The 23,163-nt window shown below is 35.2% G+C and overlaps 1 protein-coding gene across 1 annotated transcript; it reads left to right on the top strand.

Annotated features, from left to right (window-relative positions):
* Positions 1-539: 539 nt before the first annotated feature.
* Positions 540-22,834, top strand: LOC106055688 (spliceosome-associated protein CWC15 homolog). The gene is made up of 6 exons (XM_056012415.1): positions 540-656; positions 15,609-15,769; positions 16,462-16,568; positions 17,575-17,663; positions 18,388-18,486; positions 22,560-22,834. Exons 2-6 carry the CDS (start codon positions 15,639-15,641, stop codon positions 22,797-22,799), a joined length of 666 nt encoding a protein of 221 aa, XP_055868390.1. The 5' UTR covers positions 540-656; positions 15,609-15,638; the 3' UTR covers positions 22,800-22,834.
* The last annotated feature ends 329 nt before the right edge of the window (positions 22,835-23,163 follow it).

Genomic DNA, 23,163 nt, shown 5'->3' with positions numbered 1-23,163 from the left:
CGTTACAGTCGATACAGTCGATGTAAGACGTGTGCGGCTCTGATTCGGTAGACTTGAGTACGACTTGGTTCAGCTTTGGGAGACCTGGAGCGACACTGGGAAGTGTGTCGTTGGTCTGTTCTGTGGAATACGGCTCGAGGAAAGTTGAGAAGAGAGGAATTGCAACGAAGTGAAGAGAAGAATTGCAACGAAGTATAGCTAACTGTAAACTGACAGATATTGTACAGTATTCTACGCTACATGTTACAGTAACGAATTGTTAGAGTTAATATTCATTAAAGTTATATGAAACTGAAAGTTTAGTCGTCAAGTTCTTTGCAGTGTTTTTATTTGTGTGCCTACTAATACTTCTAGCCAGAAGATTGAGAAATACGTAACAATAACAAAGAAAAACATAAATATATTTTTTGTTTTGTGTAACAACGTTTGCAGTCATTGTTTTTAAGCTATTTTTTTTTACTTTTTGTTACTTGGGAAAGTTCTAATTTTTAACCACAAAAAATCAAGATGGAAGCAATGAATAATTGTCAATAAAGAACTTAATCCTATTTCAGAGCTGGGAGATTATAATAATAATTGCATCTAGAATTCTAGATCTAGTCCAATTTCAGTGTTTCGATATTAACATTTCTTGCTCCATAAGCTTACTTACCTAAGTAAGTTTGCGTTTCGACTAGGTCCTAGGTCACTAGTAGTAGGTCTATAGTCTATATTACAACAAAATTAACAAAATATATACTAAGTTAAGTCTAAGTGACTAAGTGTAACTAAGTCTAATAGCTAGTAATAGTACTAATTTATTACTATAATAAGTTACTATAACTATAGACACGATAGTATTTATCTTAAACTAGGACTTAAAGAGGTGAAAATAAAAATTATCTTTGAATAAACAATTTTTCGTTAGTACATCATTAAAATACTTTAAAAGAACTTTCTAATGGTGTATAAATTATGACTGTTCACTGTTGTATGTTTAACATTAAAAAAGTTATGATCTTTTTTGTGCCAATTTGACCTAACATTGGTTGACATGGAAAAAGTGAAGTGAGAGCTTGTCGCTGGCTCATCCGGCGAGACACACCCCCAAGGTCAAAAGTTAAAAAGTTGGAATTGAGTTTCGTAGACGATAGATCTACTTATTAAAAAAGAAATTTAATAGTAGATCTAGTATTCGTAGTAAATTTCTAGCTCACAATTCTGATTTCATTAATTTATATTTATGAACTTCAGTTGTTTAAAATGTAAATATTGATGAAATAAACAAATTATCGGCTCTAGATCTACAAGAAATGTCAGAGAGGTGGGGACAAAATGGCAGCGTTGTGATGGCAGAAAATAAAATATTTAAAATTGGGATCAAAATCGCCTGACTGAAACAATTTTTTTAAATGCGTTTTTAAAAAAATTGCAAGGTAAAAAATCTTTCAAAAAGTATCTAGATCTGTAGCTAATAATATCTGCTACAAGATTATAATTTCATTTGTTGGTGACAAACAATATCTTCTATAAAATAAAAATAAAACCTGAAAAGTCCATTGAGGTCAATGTTATTTTTTTTTTTTCAAGTTTGTTCGATGTTGACAATAGATTGAGCTGAAAATTGGTAGGAATATAGTCAGACACATGTACTATTAGCAGGAAAAAAATCAACAGGGTACGACTTTTCTGTGATGAGTATCAGCAAAAATAAAAATTTATATACTTTCAATGCAAAATATTTAAATACATTTTTTTTTCTTTCAAAAAATTGTTAAAGACAAAAATGTTCTCCATCATCAAAAGTAATCGAATTCACTCTTTTTAGCAATGATATCTTTATATATAGTGAGCATGATCGATTTCAAACAAAGACCTATGTAGCAGTAAGGAAAACTCTTGTCTCAAGTTTTTACGTCATTTTTTGGACACCGGAAGTTCCGGAATTTCACCTCCCTACTTAAACTTAATTGTCTTAATGATATCTTACTTACTTAGGACTTAGTTAGACTTACTACTAATCTAGCATATTATAGAGTCTAGTTTCTAGTACTAGTAGTAATAATACTAATATTATTATTATATCATATTGTTACGTACTTCTGATTTTCTGGCTAAATGTACTAGGCACACAAATAAAAGAAACACTGCAAAGAACTTGACGACTCAACTTTCAGCTTTAAATAACTTTATTGAATTATAACTATAACAATTCGTCACTGTAACATGTAGCGTATATGTCTTACATCGACTGTATCGACTGTAACGGCTCAAGTCCACTCTCTTCTACTGTCTCGCACAGTAGAGAACAGTATCGACGACTGTACTGACTCTTTTCACATGAACATCTCTGGTTTATAAAGAGTCCCTAATCGCTTGTCTATTGTTGCAAAAACACTGCTAGTACCCTCTGGAACAACATGGGAGGAAACATCACATCCTTTTGTTGTTTATACATGTCGATTCCAGAGTATGCCTGCTGCAGTGTCATCTCGCCGAGGTCACACGTAGTGACCTCTAACTGTCACTGTTCATTTGTCACAATGCCCCCCTTCGTAAATCTGTTCGTCCTCTGGAACAACATGTGAGGCACGTCCCATCCTGTCTTTGTTTACATGCATAGATTCCAGATAACACTCGGTGCTGTGTCATCTCACCGGGGTCACACATAGTGACCTCTACCTGTCACTGTTCATTCGTAACACTGCCCCCTTCTTAGATCTGTTCGTCCCGAACAGATTCTATTTCACCACGGTACTGATGGAGTCGGTCAACGTGGACAACCTTCAGCTTGGACCGTGGACTTTTCTGTATCCGGTAGACCACGTCGTTTATTCTTTTTACGACACGGTATGGACCTTCCCAGTCTCTTTGGAGTTTCGGGGATCTGCCTTTTCAGCTCTGTGGGTTATAGAGCCACACTAGATCATTCTCATGGAACCCCGACGTATTGGCCCGTTTGTCATACCTCGTTTTCATCAGGTCACTGTTGGTCTTGATGTTTCTGCGGGCCAATACATGAGCATTCTCCAATCGTCTTCGGAGATTGGTGACATATTCAGTTGAAGACACTGGCGTATCTCTCGGAATCCCAAATAACAGGTCACATGGTAGACGAAGCTCACGACCAAATAACATCTTCGCTGGGGTATATCCTGTGGTGCTATGAACGGATCCTCTGTATGACATGAGGAACATGGGGATATGGCTGTCCCAGTCGTCTTGTCGGTCATCAGTAAACTTAGACAGATGTTGTTCTAGGGTTCTGTTGAATCGCTCCACCATCCCATCAGATTGCGGATGGAGAGCTGTCGTGTGAGTCTTTTCGATGCCAAGTGTCTTGCACGTCTCCTGGAAAACTTTGGACTCGAAGTTCCTGCCCTGGTCAGAGTGCAACTCATTAGGTACACCAAAGCGACTGATCCAGTTATCCACGAGTGTTTCGGCCACTGTGATAGCTTCTTGATTTGGTATGGCATAAGCTTCTGGCCATTTGCTGAAATAGTCCATGACTACCAAGATGTATTTGTTTCCTTTCTTGGTTTCAGGAAATGGGCCTGCTACATCTATTGCGATCCTCTCGAATGGAACACCAACATTATACTGTTGCAAAAGACCCCTAGTTTTGCGTCGAGGGCCTTTTGCTGCCGCACATATGTCGCACCTTCGACACCATTCCTCTACATCCTCTCTATATCTGAACCAGTAGAACCGCTGACGAACCTTTTCCAGAGTCTTATTGACACCAAGATGAGATCCGCTAGCGCCATTATGCATCTCTTTCAGTACTTCAGCAACTCTCACCTTCGGTAACATCAGCTGAAGGCGATTGGATGTTCCATCAGCAGATTCCCAAACTCTTTTGATGACACCATTGACTAACGTCAGCGAGTCCCACTGAGCCCAGTACGCCTTGGTGGCTACCCCCTTCTCAGAGATGTCTTTCCAATCTGGCCGTTGTCCATCTTCTTTCCATAGAAGAATGGGAGCCAGATCTTCATCTTGCATTTGGTCCTCTCGAATCCTTTTATCACACCAGGGTCCGGAAACATCTACTCCGAGCCGAAGACAATTGACAGCTACCTCCTTTTCTTCAGCCCTCTTGCAGTGCTTACATTCTGCTTTGCAGGGTCGTCGAGACAGTGCATCAGCATTTTGGTGAATTTGCCCTTTTCGGTGCTTAGTTTCAAATTCATAGGTTTGAAGACGTTCGATCCACCTTGCCACCTGACCTTCAGGGCTCTTAAACGAAAGCAACCATTGCAGAGCTGCGTGATCTGACCTTAAGATAAATTTCTGCCCGTATAGGTACTTGTGGAAATGTTTTATTGCATCCACAGCAGCCAGCAATTCACGTCTCGTCACACAGTAGTTCCTTTCAGCTCTCGATAGGCTTCGACTGAAGTATGCGATGACTCGTTCAGTTTCATCCACCTTTTGGGACAAGACTGCGCCTATTCCAGTGTTGCTTGCATCTGTGTCGAGTATGAATGTCTTCCCTGGAATGGGGTAGGCCAATACTGGTGATGAGGATAGTGTGTTTTTCAGCCTCTCGAAAGCTTCTTGACATTCAGATGTCCAAATAAATGGCCTCTTTTGCTCTGTCAGTTGATGAAGGACCTTACAGATGTTTGAGAAATTTGGCACGAAACGTCGGTAGTATGTACAGAGTCCCAAGAAACTTCTCAGCTCATGGATATTACTTGGCGTAGGCCATCGTTTCACTGCCTCAACTTTGTCAGGGTCAGTGCTGACTCCGTCATTTGACACAATGTGACCAAGGTACTTAACGTTTTTCCTGAATAAGGAACACTTCTTTGGGCTGAGTCTCATTCCCGCACTTCTTATCCGTTGAAATACTTCCTTCAGATTTGCAAGGTGCTCTTCAAACGTTTTGCCAATGACAATAATGTCATCAAGGTAAACAAGGCATGTAGTCCAATGAAGTCCTCGTAAAACCCTCTCCATCAATCGTTCAAAGGTGGCTGGTGCGTTGCAGAGACCGAATGGCATCACAGTAAATTGCCAGAGGCCATTGCCAGCAGAGAAGGCGGTTTTCTCTCTATCATTGGGATGCATTTCAACTTGCCAATACCCACTCTTTAGGTCGAGAGTAGAAAATACCTGGGACCCTGCAAGCGTGTCCAAAGTATCGTCGATTCTAGGAAGTGGATAACTATCTTTATGTGTGACTTCATTCAGAGCTCTGTAATCTACACAAAATCGCATAGATCCATCCTTCTTCTTTACTAAGACAATAGGCGAACACCAAGGACTATTTGAGGGCTCAATGATTCCTTGCTGCGTCATGCCCTCTATCATGTCCATAGCTTCTTGTTGCTTTGCTAGCGGCAAGCGACGTGGTGGCTGTCGAATCGGTCTGGTGTTTCCAGTGTCTATTCGATGTTGTACCATGTTTGTCCGTCCGCAGTCTGTTTCATCAGATGGCAGAATATCTTCAAACTTAATGATCAACTGTTCCGCTTTGCTGAACTGCTCATCTGATAAATTCACTTTCATTTCTGTCAGGAGCTTGGTAATTTGTGGATTGAAAGGTTTGGTGGAATTAACGATCGTGATATCATTATTACAGTTTCTTATCAGGTCAAGAGTATTACATATTGCGATGGGGCTGTCTTTCTCTAGATGTCTCTCCTGTAGGCCGAGGTTCATGATTCTGACGGGCACCTTTTGATCTTTTCCGACAAGGACCAATGTTTTTCCTACTGCCATTCCGCTGTTGTCATTTTCAATGCCTTCCACTATCGCCGTCATCGTTGCAGTTTGACCATGCTCTAACTTTCCCCATATAATTGCTTCAGACTGAGCTGGCAAACTTGTATCTTCTGTTAAAAGGATTCTTCTTATTTGACCATTCTCTTCATCTTCATCCCCGAGCAAGGGAATCTCAACATCACCACATTTCAAAGTACCACCTCCGATGTTCAGAGAGAATTCACATTTCTGCATAAAATCGAGCCCAATAATACAGTCATCCGTAATGTTAGCGATCAGAAATTCATGTATAAATGACTGATGCCCGAGCTCAAAGTTTATATTTGTCAGTTCATGTATAGGCATCATCTCTCCACTGGCCGTCTTCAAGGAGTAAGAGTTCACTCTCTTGATTTCGTTCTTTTTGACAATGTCTGGACGAATGACTGAACGTGAGGCACCAGTATCTAGAAGAAAACGGTAATTTCGAGATCCAATTCTACCATTGATGTACAGACTTTTATTCTTCCCTAACACAGCGACTGGAATTATAGTTGCAGGGGCTGTCATGTTCTTGATCGCCGATTTTTGCCCCATAAAACCGGCGAAAGTTAGTTTCCCTGGTAGACATGAGCACCTGACCTTGCATCTGTCTCCGGTCTGTGCTGATACTCTGTTTGTCGGGGAAATCTTCTCGTGCAGTTCCTTTGTAGATGGCCAGGTTCTCCACAATTCCAACAACGTACACTGGTTCTATTCTGTCCTTCTTGCTTCTTATTTGGTCTGCGTTCTTCTAGCACTTCAGTTACCCTTCTGAGAAGTTGTGTAAGATCTTCTTCTTGGACTTCCAGCATACGCCCATGATGGATATTCTTAGAGGCGTCTTTGGCGGCTTCATAGGAGAGGGCGTAGACCAGAGCTTTGCTGGATTTGCGCTTACCACTGATTCTTATTGCCTTCTTCAGTTCTGGATCTCGAATAGCATCAATGAATGCATCAGTGATAATGACGTCCAGAAAGTCTTGTGCTGCTGTTGGATATGCCAAATGAGCAAGACGTTCTATGTCCGCCTCTAGCTCTTGCAAGGTTTCACCGGAGCGTTGTTGTCGGGTTTTCAACTGAACTCTATAAACTTCTTGTAAATGTTCGTCTCCGTAACGGAGCTCCATAGCATTAACAATGGCAGCGTAATCTTGTTGATTTGTTATTGACTGAAGCAGTTCTGCTGCCTTCCCTCTTAAAGCTAACACCAGAGCAGTCGCTTTCTCTTCTTCAGTGTTCCAGTTATTAACCTTGGCCGCTGCCTCAAACTGTCTTTTGTAAACAGTCCATGAGATGGATCCATCAAACACAGGCGGCTTTATCTTCCCAGAGATTTCGGGAGCTAATGTTTTTGTTCTAGTACCCCGTTCCTTACTCAGTTGTTCTTGGACATGAGTCCTTATCTCTTCCATTTCTTTTTCCACAGTGTTGACTCTCTGGTCAATCTTCTCGTTCATAGAGCTCATCAGTTCATTTACGTTTTCATTCATGGCGTTTATTTTCTTGAGGCTCTCCTTCATTAAGTCCATCTGGCCCTGCATGTTACTCAGGACCTCTGTCATATCTGGGTTTAATTCAAATATGTATTCATCTGGATCTTGATCTTCCTCAATAAGGGCCTGTCTTAGGCGTTCTGTTAGTGTTTCTTTGTTACCATTGAGCTGCAGACCTCTCTCACGAAGTTCTTGCCTTAATTCTTTGACCAACAGCTGGTTAAGTAGTTTCCTCGAAGACATTTCAGCCAGAAAACATCCCACTTCTGACACCAATTGTTACGTATTTCTGATTTTCTGGCTAAATGTACTAGGCACACAAATAAAAGAAACACTGCAAAGAACTTGACGACTCAACTTTCAGCTTTAAATAACTTTATTGAATTATAACTATAACAATTCGTCACTGTAACATGTAGCGTATATGTCTTACATCGACTGTATCGACTGTAACGGCTCAAGTCCACTCTCTTCTACTGTCTCGCACAGTAGAGAACAGTATCGACGACTGTACTGACTCTTTTCACATGAACATCTCTGGTTTATAAAGAGTCCCTAATCGCTTGTCTATTGTTGCAAAAACACTGCTAGTACCCTCTGGAACAACATGGGAGGAAACATCACATCCTGTTGTTGTTTATACATGTCGATTCCAGAGTATGCCTGCTGCAGTGTCATCTCGCCGAGGTCACACGTAGTGACCTCTAACTGTCACTGTTCATTTGTCACAATGCCCCCCTTCGTAAATCTGTTCGTCCTCTGGAACAACACGTGAGGCACGTCCCATCCTGTCTTTGTTTACATGCATAGATTCCAGATAACACTCGGTGCTGTGTCATCTCGCCGGGGTCACACATAGTGACCTCTACCTGTCACTGTTCATTCGTAACACTATAATATGCTAGAAGTAGAAATAGTAAAAATACTAGTCTAGATAAATATATTATTTATAGTCTACTTATAATTTATATACTAGATCTAGTTGTAGTAGTTAAGTAGTTGATTAGGTAGTTGCACCAAAAAAATTAAATTGATCCTATACCAACAAATGTGTTATAGAATGAAAGAGGATGAAAAATGCTTTCCAACAACACCAAATTTATGATGTAGCATTATGATTATTGTTTCAAAAGTTATTGTGATTTTAAGTTTGTCCAAAGCGTCCTCACATCCTATGTCAGGCTATGTTATGGACTTTATCTAGAATAATAAAAAAAAAAAAGTTAAGCAATTTTTTTTAATATGAAAGTGGCAAATCAAAATGAAATTAAAATTTTAAAATATCATTAAGTAAATTACGAAAAACTAAAATTTTCTAATTTTCTTTCTATAGTCTATAAAAAGAAAAATGCTTCTGGTTGTCAAATTTTCAACTAAATAACAGACCTGCCTACCGTTACGCAAAATGCGTATTCGTTACACAAAATCTCCCAAAAATGACTGTCAGTATGCAAATACGCATTTAACCCGTCGCATTACGCATTTCGTATCCTTTTTTTTTCCCTCTCTTGACTACCTTACGAGCGGTCATGGGGGGGGGGGTACAGAAAAGGTGGGGAAACACATTGTGTCCAGATCTATACGTTGATTGGTTCTTAAAAGCAATTAGATTTAGTCTAGAAATGAAGGACGCAAGAGTGAGGGAGTGGCGGGTTGGTACCAGGTTGGTACTGCTCTGTTAGCTGATACACCAACGTGACTTTTTTTTTTTTGTAAGTTAATTAGTAGAAATTAATTATGTTGAATTCCTGATTCCTGTATTCATTTGTATAGAAAAAAATATTGAAGTGCTATCGATTCAAACACATTGAGTGACATTGTAGATATCTAGTCTAGAATTTCCTTGTTATACAGGAATATATCTAGATCTAGCTAGAGTCTAGCTAGTCATTACGTTATGATTCTCTACATTACTCTACAATCTCAAATCTAGATCCAAGTTAGTTGTAGTATGATTTAGATTGACTAGATCTAGATCGATAACATCTACTACCATCTAGTCTAGATCTCAACTAGATTCTAGATTCTTAGTCTTAGTATAGAATAGATCAAGGATGAAGGTAAGCCTACAAAAGTTTGGAGTAGACCTACGTTTGTAGTGGATCCATGGCATTGGTAATACTCTTGAGACTAGATCTAGAGTAGATTATATTCATTATATAGACATAGATCTAGTCTAGATATCATCTCTATTGTCGTATTGATCTAGATTTAGATTGTAGGTCTATCTAATCATGACATCTAGATCTAATAATATATATATATGACAAAATAGTGGATCGTGTAAGTGTTACGCATTCTGATGCCAAAATACGCATTTTGACCATCAGCGTTACGCATTTGGACATTTTTTGGTAGGCAGGTCTGCAATAAGCTTTTAAATTGATCTAGAGCTATCTGGTTTTGCATACACTGATGGGTCGGCATCGATAGATTCTGGAAGAGCAGGCTATGGAGCCTACATCGACTTTCTTGGCTCTCACTCAGTCAAAATCTTTGGACCATGTTGTAGTGTTTGCAGTTTCCATGCAGAGACCATGGCAGTCTGTGTAGCCTTAAAAGTCATTGACTCTCAACTCGGCGAGGGACATTTGAGGGCAACACAGATTTTTGTTGTCACTGACTCAAAATCTGTACTACAGGCTTTGCAAAGCCCTGGACCATGGCCTCCCAATATTGACACTGTCATCATGGCTTCACACAACATAAAACAACGCTATGGCACCCCTGTAATAATGCAGTGGGTACTGATTTACGTAGGTGTGACTGGCAACACTGTTGCAGACTCCTTGGCCCACCAGGGAGGGCAAATTCCACCCACTGCACAGGCTGTAAGTTTTTATCATGCTCTGGCTACAATTTGAAAAACAGAAATTGAAAAGTGGTTTGAGTGCTGGGACAATTCCCAAAAAACCAGTGGAGTCTGGGAGCGCATGAGGCGCCCTGACCGCACTTCCCCATGGTGGAGCTGTCCAGGCCTGAGCAAGCTATTATAGTACAGTGCAGGACAGGCCATTATCCTGTTGGCTCATATTTCTCACGGCTATGGCCAAATTTCGATTCATGGTGCTCCCGCTGCAGGGAGGAAGAGGAAACCGTGCCTCATATTTGTTTGACTGCCCCAGACTTGCTGGTCTCCGTCTCGACAGGTCTGGGAAACCAAAAATTCTCGACCTGTATGGTGACATTTATGCACTACGCAAGACAGCAGGGTTTCTGTCCAGGGCTTTTGCAAGAGGGGATTTGAGCCTCTCAAGCCCTCACTCAAATGGAGTTTGATGATGATGATCTGGTTATAGAACAATAGTGTAGATTAGAAAAAAGAATCTTCAGATTTAAGATTTAGATCTTCTAAGTATATTTATTTGAAAGAATATTTTAGATACCTAGATTTGCAGATTTTAGCTTCTTGTGTCTCGACATCGACTGTCCAAAAGAACTCCCAGATCTTTATTATATTTTATGTTAATAATCAATAATATTGGTATAAAGAAGTGCTTAATTAAATTTTACATGTTTTAGTGTACACTAATTTTATTTTATTAATGTAAAAAACGGGTATTATTGATAAAAGGTCATCCTGACCTTAGTGAAATTTTATTACATGAAAAAAGTGTGCTAAGTTTTAAAGGGTCGTTGACTCGTTTAATCATAATAAATTTGGTATCATTGGAAAGCTGGATGAATTTTTTGAGTGTATGGTTAAAATATTAAGATGTAAGGAGACCAAAATCTATAATTTTTTTCCTTGTTATTTGAAAATTTCTAATTTTTCTGATTAAAATATTTTGGACATAGTAAGAGAATTAATGATTAAATTTTAAATAGATCTATTTAGTAATATTTTAATTACAATTAAAATGAAATAAAGTTGAGATCTAAATTGGCCTACTATAAGTCTTATCTAAATCTATCTGAACCTATTGATTGTTGTGCAAGTAACTGTTGGCGCAAGTCTTCTCTAGTGTACTCTGGTAAAGAAAAAAAATACCAATTTTAATAATAAACACACCTTCACATGCTAATGAAATAATGCATCAACATATAACAGAAACAAGAAAAACAAAACACAAAGATAGACCCATAACATTTTATTAAACATATCAATTCTTAAGAGTAAAGACAAAAAAAAATCATTACAAAAAAAAGTTAGATCTAGAATTTGCACTAGATCTAGTAAATGTATGGATGGTTTAAACAGTTGAAATTTGTAAATGTTGACGTGTAATGCGGAAATTTCCCTTATTTATAATAAAATATAAATTAATAAATACTCAGACTACTGTTTACTGTACTCTACTTACTACTAGACTCTAGTTAAGTCTCATAACACACTAACTTCACTAATTAAGAGTAACACCTTTAGTAAAATCACTAAATTTAGAAAGTCTTCAGGGTAGAAGACTTAAAACTTAAAAGTAAAGTAGCAATTATACATAAAAACATCTTCATCTTCAAAAGCAAAGACAGAGCCTAATAAAATACTCATAAAGACACAAAGACAAAGGCACATTCCTTGTTCCATATGCTAGGAAAAATTTTTTAAATGCTTCTTCTTCCCTAGTGCTATTAGAGCATGGAATGGGTTGCCTGAGCTAGCTAGAAAAACCAATGACTTGGCAGAATTAAAGTCATTAGTTAATATGCATAACCTTTGATGTAACCATCTTCTTTTTTTTTAAGTAACATCTGTATTTTATAATGTAAGTAGAATCTAGAACTATATATCTATATTATAAAGTAGAATGTGAGGTGTATGTATGTATGTATGTATGTATGTATGTATGTATGTATGTTACTTATAGACATCAAAACCGCTTGACCAATCTTGTTAAAACTAGGCAGGAATGTTCCTTGGGTACCAACTTAGACCGTAGTGTATGTATTGTAGCCCTAAAACAAACTTAAGACCCTCAAAAAAAATAAAGTTGTCCGACTCTATTACAGCTATAGTATTTTATGGATCTAGGCCATGTCTACAATGTTGACATAAGAAAAGATAGAAAGAATTTAGACCTAGATCTAATTTTAAGAAATACATTTTGCGCAGATAGTTTTTTACTTTGACACATGAAAATACAAAAGAAGATCCATTGATTTCATTATATAATAAAATTAACCTTCAATTTTGTGTTTCAAAAGCATTTTTTACATAAATTAGTTCCTGATATCTGTGACTACAGATTTCCTGACGAACATTCTTTCATTAGACAATACCGTAATGAATCGCGTACTAAAAATTAATTCGTTTAATTGTTTACTTTATAATCCCATCCCTAGATCTAAAACTCTAATTCAACTCTAAGATGATAAAACTTCTCTTCGCACAGATAGTTTTATACTTTAACACATAAACATATTAATTAAAGTCCATTCATTTCATATTTTGATCAAATAAACATTCAAATTTGGTTTTCTAAAGCTACATTCGTTTACGAAAGCTGCGAAGCCGAGTTGAGATAGGCCTAGATCTATATTCATTCATGACTCGCGTACTAAAAATTATTTCGTTTAATTTTTCACTTTATAATCCCATTTATTTAACAAAGCTATCGCTCTTTTCGTTTTTAATAGATAAGAATGTATCGACTTCGGGTAAACCATTTTCGCAAAACTAATTTTATTTTCGTAGCGAAAGAGAAATAAGGTGAAAGGATCATTAGCTACATTTAACATACATCTAAATCCAATCCACTAGATTATTCAAAAGCAAATGTTTTAATTTAAAAAAAAATGGATTTAAGCCTATTAGCTATTTTTACATTGACACATTCGCTTTACTTATTACATTATTATTTCGTTTAATTGTTTACAAAACACTCTCAGTGACTATATCGACAGTAATGCGCAAATAAAGACCCGCGGGTCGCGGGTAACATATGTCTAGTATATGTATAAAGTTACAGTTACAACTAAGACAAAAAGTCAACTTACTGTGTAAGTTTTCTTGATTTGAAGCTGACCTTAGTCACGTTTTTAGAAGTTACTGAAGTGTCAAGTGAAGTTGCTGTAGCATTTAACTCTTCTCTTCACCTCTTTAATCCTAGACTACTTATAATTTTAAAAAGTCATCTTCTAGATTTTAGTTACTCACTTGCTGACCTCATAGTGTCTTAGATTTTAACTGTCTAGAACAGATTAGTAAATTAATTAAAATCATTATTATTAAGAGAGACATTATCATTACTTATTTTTATTCAGTGTCCATTTGTTATCAATAAGTTATTACTGAATTTAAGACTCTTAATACTAGATCTAGATGTACCGTATTTGCACAAATAAACTGCTACTGTTATACAAGTTTTTACATATGAATGGCAGCTGTGCGGGGTATACAAAGTTTACAAATTTATTTTAGTCATAAACCTCAATAGAAAGAAAACTATATATGGAGAGCTCCCTGATTTGGAAACCACTGTGCAGTTCACCTCATATATTGGTCTAGTCATCTGAATGCTCCAATATAAAAATGAGAATGAAGAAGACCGCTCCATTCAGGTCTCTCCTAGGCTTTTAGTCTCCATGCCTTCACATCCTCAGTTCATTGTATTCATGGTCTGCCTTTTGATAATTGGGGGGTATACAACTATGATCCTCTGTGCTCTGACATTCTTTCACCCTAACCTCCCCAACTTAGTCTGTCCTTTTTTATTTCTGTCACTTTTAGTGGGTCTATACAATTAATATACCCAGTTTCCTCTTGTATAGCGCCATTGATTTTCCTAAGTATTTTCTGTTCCCTAGTATTAAGTAGATTTTTTTTATGTCTTAGTCAATGTCCAGGGAAATAATTGGAGGTTGCTCACTCACATTCATAACTTTTTCAAAAAGTTTAAAAACTTATATCCGTGATATTATCATTTAGAGATTGATTTTATGTTGTTTTTTTTCATCTGCTATATTGAGATGGTTTTTAAATGTGAATAAAAGTGTTATTTGAAGATGATAAAAAGAAAATAGATTCAAAGATATGACTTTTGAAAAGGATATTTTAAAAAATTCTTTTAAAAATCTTTTTAAATATATAATATTGTACATTAAACAATGAAGGTATAAATATTAAAGATATACTAAAATTATACATTTCTATTTAAATCTGTAGATATATTTTGTATATATCTGAATTATGAATCTGTACATATTTAAATATTGTTTGTATAAAAATGCAATTGACTTTATATCAATATGATAATTAAAAAATCTGCTATATATATACACAGGGTGCGTCAAAAACTTTTAACTGTCATAGACAAGTTATTTCGTTCTACAATGCTAAATTTCTGGACATGGAAAGCTTAATGTCCAATTGGAAAAATAAATGTGAGTAATGTTCAAACTGGTGGCCTTCAGCATCAATACATTGCTGAGTATGAGTCAACACTGATTCCGTACATGGTACCAAAGTGTCCACTGAGATTTCTGCGCACACCACCTGTATCTCATTCCACAGTGTGTCCAGGTGACATGGTTTACGTTTGTACACATCATCTTTTACAGTGCCACATAAGTCACATAAGAAGAAATCCAGCGGCGTGAAATCTGAAGAGTGTGCAGGAAACTCGATTGGTCCCCTGCGTCCTATCCACTGGCCTGGCACATTGTGATCCATTTACGCTCTTCAAAAATAAAACGCATGTCCGCCATGTTGCAGTTACTTCCTTGCCACTACTGCTACTTGTTGAAGAAACAGACATTACTTTCTCACAGAAATTTAGCATTATAGAACGGGAAATAAATTGTCTATAACAGTTCATAGTTTGTATACATTTTTTTGATGCACCCTGTATATGTATGTATGTATGTAAAAAAAAAAAGAGCATTGTTTGTTTGTTTGTCATTGTTGTTTCCACTGTTGACAATGACTTGTCTGTTCAAACCTTTGATCAAGTTTAATATCATTATTATCATAATATCTTTTTGATCATGTTTTTTTTTTATTTTTATTACATTGGACTTAACCATAATTCACCCTAACATTCATGATTTTCACTGACTTTAATCTTTCTAAAATTAATCCTTCCAACTTCACTGTTTTTTTATTGCAATATTGCATAAATGAAATTTTATATTTCAAATACTTTCCATGTTCATCTTTACTTAGATTAAGCTATTAAAACTATCTATTTGTAGCTGCTATGTTGAACAATACCGAATCTGGTCAAGCTTTTAATTAGCATAGTAAAAAAAAAAAAAGTAAAGTTTCCCTTTCAGACCTTGCATTCTACTGGGCAGATGATATTAAGGTCTGTGTCATGTGGCTAGCAAAACGACCTACCACCTGTACTTTACATTACATTATTTTTTTACGCTCCCTCCTTTTATTAAAGATTTTAGCACAAGCGTAATATAAAGTTTTTTTGTTTTAATTTCTTCTTGCAGTTTTCTGAAGTGATTGATAAAAGATAAAAAATGACCACCGCAGCTCGCCCAACATGGGACACAGCCAAGGGAGGAAGAGGGAAAGGAGAAGGTGATTTAAGTGTTTTGTCTAAGCAGTACTCAAGCCGTGATCTACCATCTCACACCAAGTCTAAATACAGGTATAGAATTTTTGTTTCTTTGTTTTGTATTAGGTAATAGGATAGTGCTACAGAAGAAAAAAAAATGTGGTCTTTTCAATCAGCACAATGACCAATTTCCTCAAATAATGTCATTAGACTTGGGTGGACTCAGAGGCATCCTAAAATTCAAAATTCTAGTCTTCACTTGGATTTGAACTGGAGGCTCTCAAAGCCAGCCACTTTACCACTAAGCCACCACACCCACTTCTGGAAGGTATAACTGGCCATAGCTTTCAATTCAACTTTCTGCTCTTCTGTTGCCTCTTCTTGTACTCAATTTGAGATGGTTTTTGGTGTTCAACTTAAAATAAATAGCTTTCATTGTTTTTTTTTTTGTGTTTTTTTAATCTCTTTTAGACTGTTACAATCATATTAATTTCATGTTTAATACACAAGCATTCTGTGCTCCTGCCTTAGATGTCCTATATTGTAACATAATTTTAAATGACTCTGTTTTTGATTGATGTGTTAACTAATTTATTCATTGGTGCACCAATGAATCATTTTTCTCTTTCATGCTTTAAGGTGTAAGTCTGGAAACTGGACTTATTTATTTTGTCTTAGATAAGTAATAATTAAAAATAACTGGGTACATTTTTTTTTAATTGTTTAGCAATATTATCTCATCAACATTATAAATTTAAGCAAAGTGACTTTTTACATATGTGTAGACAAGAAGGTCAAGGAACACAAGAAGAATTGAGAAACCGTGATTTCCGCCGTGAATTAGAAGAAAGAGAAAGGTCAAGTAGGGAGAAAAGAGGAGACAGAAACAGAGGTTAGTTGTACATTTGTGTAAACAATTTCATCTTTTATTATTACTTTAAATTTACCAGGATTTTTTATAACTTTTAGAAATGTTTTTGTTTACCTGTATTATGTGATAAGTAATTAAAAATAAAATATTTATCAATATTGTTATAAACCTGGTGGTGGCACAGAGAGGGGTAGTGGTGTGTGTGTAGTCTGCTGACGCAAATCGCCCCAGGTCAGCGCTAGACGAGCGGTCAACCGTGACGAGTCATGACGGTCAGCCGAGACGAGTGTCAATATGAAGGTTCGAGTAGGATCGGCGTCATGAACAGAGCTCAGAAGCGTCACAAGGGATGCAGTCATGTGACGAGGCTAGAAACGTCGAGCGATGTTCCGTCTGGTTCTAGAAGGCCAGTAGGGACCCTATATAAAGAGCGGAGGTGTCGCAGTCAAGACGGTTCAGAGCCTGGTTCACTACAGTCCGGTCGACTACAGCACAGTTCAGCAGTGTGGTTCTGTACGGAGCATTACGATGGTTCAGTGCTGAGTACTGTCAAGTACAGTAAAGGCGACTGGCGTCTTGATCTTGGTCTGCGATCGAGTCTGACACAACGAGCCTAGTGTGTGAAGTCAGTCCTGAACTGTTGAACCCAGTGCAAGCCCGGAACGAGACGGAGAGGCCAGTGCAAGAGTTGATACGGCGGTATGGTGTTATTGGAGAGACATTTGTACAGTGTACGTGTTGCCAATTGTACAGTATTGGCTGTTATTTATTCCACTATTAAAGTGTTACGTTAGTTTTGGAGCCCTGAGTTGTCAAGTTCTTAAAGTTGGTGGTGTATGGTGCAGTTTGCAGAGCCTGGATAGTGAGATTCGTAACAATATAAATATTTTTATAAGGAAAGAGCCACCAAGCAAGTTACTGTACTGTACTGGATTACAATATTACAAAAGAAAATTTAACAATCCTTTTTCTCTTTATGGCTTTTTTTTCTATAATATACTCTGTTTTTCTCTATTACTATGAAAAGAATCCGGAAGTAGTAGCAGTAGTAAAAGGCCCCGTATAGAACAAATTCCTGCTGCCAATCTAGATGCAGATGATCCAGTTGATGATGAGGTGAGTTGATGTTAAAACTATAAACTGAAGTTTTACTGAAATTACTGTGATAATACATATTTTTCTCCAGTGCTTAAAGTTACTTATCACTCATTTTTTTCCACCTAATTTTCATTGCCTAATCACCAGTCTTTGTCTTCATTACAAATTTGAAGCACAAATATTGCTTAGTCGTGCTTTTCAGAATTTTACCCCAACATGTACTTATAAACAGCACAGGGTTCACACCTAGATATATACTTGAAGTATAAACCTAATATTTATTAAAGAATTTAACATCTTAGAGATAATTGTAATTATAATATGTCCAAGTTAAAATCTGTATGTTCAAAACCTTAAAAAAAAAAAGTAGGTAAATTGGTGATTCTTTGAAACCATAGCAAGGGATTACAAAAAAATAATACAAATAAATGAGACTATTGTACATTTCAATGATGGCAGAGAAATCTGATTGCAATAAAATTACTCAGACAAAGACAAAACTATTAAAACTACACAGGTCTATTATTTTTTTTTTTTTTAAAAGCGCTATATACACACTAAAAACTAGAAAATAAAAGAAATCTTGGGTGTCAATTTTTATCAAATCTTTACTTTTTAAAAAACTTTTTTTTTTAATATTTTCAATATTTCTTCAATACATTTCAAGTTATTGTTTTTCAAACTCCAGTTTAAACATTAATACACCATGAGCTGATTGCTATGAACCAATATATGTTTCTAGGATGAAGAAGATGCAACTGATGATGAGGATGATACAGCTGAGTTGTTGGCTGAGCTACAGAGAATTAAAAAAGAAAGAATTGAAGAAAAAGCTAAAATGGTTTGTACTTTTGATCATATTTAAAGTATACCAAAATGATTTTAAGTGAACTATGAAAGGTTAAAAATTGTTAAAAGTAGTAAAATTATAGTTTGCAACTCCAGTATTTCACCATTAACATTAAATTTCAAAAGTGGTCATTTTCACTAGACTGCTGAAGCATACAAACTCTCAACTACTACTTGATTAGGCTAACAACACTGACCCAAAAATGTTTTAACAGTTATTGTGTTTTAATTTAAAGTTTTTACTTTTTTTTTTTTGACAAAATTATAAAATAATGTTTAGTTAATTTTTTTTTATTTATGTTTTTAGCGGCCCCCGTAAGGGGAAAAAGCCGCTATTAGGTTTGTGCAAAATGTCCGTCTGTCCGTCTGTCACACTCAGATCTCGAAAACTAGAAGAGATATGAAAAATATTATTTCATCATTAAATCCGGCTTGAAAAGTTTAGGTGCAACGGCTACTTTTGGTTTTCTAAAAGCAAACCGTTTAATTTATAAAATTAATTATGCAAGCGATTTTTTCATAAAAATACACCAATTCTAAAACAATTACGTAAATGTAAGGGAGGCAATGTTACAATATGCTAACAAAGATGGACAATTTTTGTGTATTTTCAGTATCACTAAGTCAAATATATTTTTAAAATGTACAGGAAATGTTTACAACAAATACAAATAATAGTTAAAGACGTTTTTTCTGGTCAACTAGCTGCTAAAATTAAAAGAAAACATTTCTGTTTGTTTATAAAGGCTAATAATGCACTTTGTATGTAAATATCACACACATTTTTTAAAATGGACTTTTTATGCACCGATTTTCGTGCAGTAGCGTAACGTCGCAACATGAACAGGTGCTAAACCAATTCCTTAAACTTTTTTTAAAAATCAGATTTTATTTATTTTTTGTTTAGTGCCCCCATCCGAATAAAAGAAGCTTATTTTTGTGCGTTTTGTCTGTTGGTCGGTCTGTCCGTCATGATTAGATTTAAAAAACTAGAACTCTAAAAGCTATTGAAAATCTGATTTACCCTTTAATGTTCCTCCCATAACATCTCAATAGTTTTAAGTATCTAAAATTGATTGTTCCGGATTTTTTTGTGCAAAACTAATCAACGCCAACAAATGTTTGTTTGCTCTTCTAACTTATATTACATTCAATTTCCATGCTTAAATGTTGCAAAAACACATTATCAATAATATGTTGTTCCGTTTTTTATGTAAATAGCATATTAATGCTAAATCATAATCTCTATACTGACTTATATTTCATTAAGTGTAAAAATGTTCCGGATATTGTTTTATAAAACATGAATTATGCCTAATGATTGTTTGAAATCGCATAAGGCTTTTAAAAAAAGTAATTTACTAGAATTGATTACTGAAAATTACTTTTTAGACATTTAATTTTCTTGTAAAACATAACATAGAAGTTTTGTAATCGATAAAGAAAGTTCCGGATTTTGTTTCTTACAAATCGTCGCCAGAAATTTCCGAATTTATTTAAAAATCTACTAACGCCAAATAATTGTTTGAACTCCCTCTTCTAATTAATAAACAAATAATCTTCTCATTTACGAAATAATGTTTTTACGGATTTTTATGAAAAATATTTTAACTCACTACTCTCTTACAGTACATTTAACTTTCTACCTAAAACATTAAAAAATCTAATTATCGTTAATATTATGTTCCGATTTTTAAAGAAAACAGAATCCAAACACCAAAGTAAGGTATGAAAATCTCTCCACGTGGCTGTAGTACATCTAATTTTTATACGAGACCATCCAAAAAATTTAATTAACGGTATTACATTTATCTGAAATTCTCTTTTTCTTTTACTATTTATACAAACATCCGGAACAATCTATTATATAAACTTTTCAATTGTGTTCATACCTAAAAATTATTGCGATGTTTTGAAACATAAAATAAAGGTTAATCAATTTTTAATAACTTTTAGTTGTTTTTTTGATATCAAGATAACGGACAGACCGACTGACAGACAAAATGCAAAAACAATGTGGCTTTGATCCTTTTTAAATAATATCTATTAGAACTCAGTGCACCAATGTCTATGAACCCTCGTTAAATATCTCGTGTAAATAAAGACATTTTTTTTTTATGGTACCGGTACTAGCCTATAGTGAGGTAATGGAATTTTTTTTCTTTGACGTCATATGAATGGACTCTTTAAATGTAATGTTAAAAGAACGCACTCGGTGCACCAATGTCTATTAACCCTCGAAAAAATTGCTTGTATTAATGAAAACATATTTTAGTCTAACTAAGCCGTGTGACGTAGTGTTTTTTTTTCCTTTGACGTCACATGGAATGAATTCTTTATATGAAATGCTAAAAGAACGCACTCGGTGCACCAATGTCTACGAACACTCGAGAAATGGATCGTGTTGATAAAGGTGATTTTTAGTCTAGCTAGGCCTTGTGACGTAGTGTTTTTTTTTCCTTTGACGTCATATGGAATGAATTCTTTAAATGAAATGCTAAAAGAACGCACTCGGTGCACCAATGTCTATGAACACTCGATAAATGGCTCTTATAGATGAAGGCGATTTTTAGTCTAGCTAGGCCGTGTGACGTAGTGTTTTTTTTTCCCTCTGACGTTATATGGAATTAATTCTTCAAATGAAATGAAAAAAGAACTCTGTATAGTAATGTTTATTAAGCCTCGTTATGTGACTCGCGTTTAAAAAAGGAATGATATCTTGATTTAGATCTAATCTAGATTTTTTAAACTAGATCTAGATTTTTATTACAGTATATCTAGATCTGGATTTATATTCTAATTAAAATTATTTTAGAGTCTAGATCTAGAATTTCTAGATCTAGTTTAGAGTAAAATAGACTAGATTAAGATGTAGAATTTCAATTTCTAAACTTAAAGTGTAAAAAAAAAGTGTAGATTTTCATTTCCAAACGTTTTGATCAATATTATAATGTTTTAATATACTAAAACTAATCTACTATTTTTTTATTAAATTTAAATTTACGGCAAATGAATCTTTGAAACAATATTACTTTTGACCATCGGATGGCTGCCTGGTCGTGCGGTTTGCGCGCTGGACTGTCGTTCAGATTTATGGATGGCCCAGGGTTCAAACCCTGCCCGCTCCCATCCCCCGTCGTCCTGCGGGAGGTTTGGACTAGGAAGTAATTATCTTTAACTCTGAAGGAACATCCGAAACGTGTAAAACATTTTACATCAAAATTAAATCACCTCTTGAATATTATTTGCGAATATGCAGATCCGACAGGGATCCGACTTCGACGGGGGCCGCCTCTGAGTTTGTGTAACACAAACTCTCTTTGTAATCTTGTTTTTAAATTTTTTTTATTTAGAGATTTATTTTTCGTTTCTTAATAATTATTATAGAGTTGAGATTAGAGGTTGATATAACTTAAAGATGTACAAGTATTAAGGATTTAGAGTAAAGTAGAAATACTGAAGCATATTAATATATATATATATATATATATATATATATATATATATATATATATATATATATATATATATATATATATATATATATATATATATATATATATATATATGAACTTTTTATTTATTGAAATCAGGCAGAAAAGCCAGACATAATCACATCATAGAAACTAAACCCAGACATCTTTAACTCAATATTCAACTGTGATTTTGACATTTTTAGAAAATCTTGATAAATATAAAGGCTTTCTAATATGACTTTGAGTCAGATAATTCAGTGCAGTATTTTATGTGGCTTTGCTGGCCCAGCTGTAACCTACATGTGTCACATCTGATGCAGGTCATCTTGAGGTAGTTAGATAGCCAAAAAAGAAAACATACTGTTAGCAAATAAAATAAACCTTTTAAAGAGTGAGTCAACCTTTTAGCGAAATGGATACCCCCATTGTTCCTTTAATAATGGTAGTATATATAGACCACCTAATTCCATTCTGGACAAGACCTAACCAGTTTGGCATCATATAAAGGAAATAGAGCTAATTGTCAGCTTTTTTTTTCTCTAGCAGTCATAGATGTGAAATCATTTATCTATTGTCATTTTTCTCAAAGGAGGCTGAAAGGAAGGCAGAGGAGGAGAGAATCAGAACAGAAAACATTCTAATGGGGAACCCACTCATGCAGCCAGAAAAACAGGCCAGCACAGATTTCAAAGTGAAACGAAGATGGGATGATGATGTTGTGTTCAAGAATTGTGCTAAAGGCAATGATGCAAAAACATCTAGAGGTTTTATCAATGACACACTTCGATCTGAATTTCATAAAAAATTTATGGAAAAATATGTGAAATAGTGATGTATATAAAATATTCACCCTTGTATTAAAAAGTTTTTGTTTTCATTAGCATGACATTGTTTGCATACCTTTTCTAACATTTCATGAAATATTTCTGAATCAGTTACCATTAAGAATTGACTTAAACTAGAAATTTTCTTTCATGAAATATAAAACAGTTAACACTTAATGAAATTCATACAAAATATACAACTAATTATTCCTAACAAACATTTTTTGTGTTTAATGGTAACATTAATAGTTTCATAATTATAACTGTTTTTTTTTGTTTATGAAATTCAACTATTTAATTTAAATATTAAATTTCAAAACTTTCCAAAAGATAAATTAGTTCTATTTTTTTTACCTGAAAAAAAATCCT

Source organism: Biomphalaria glabrata, chromosome 15 (genome assembly GCF_947242115.1).
Source record: "Biomphalaria glabrata chromosome 15, xgBioGlab47.1, whole genome shotgun sequence".
Taxonomy (NCBI): domain Eukaryota; kingdom Metazoa; phylum Mollusca; class Gastropoda; family Planorbidae; genus Biomphalaria; species Biomphalaria glabrata.
The sequence above is the reverse complement of the archived record's forward strand: the minus strand, read 5'-3'. Positions and strand labels throughout refer to the sequence as shown.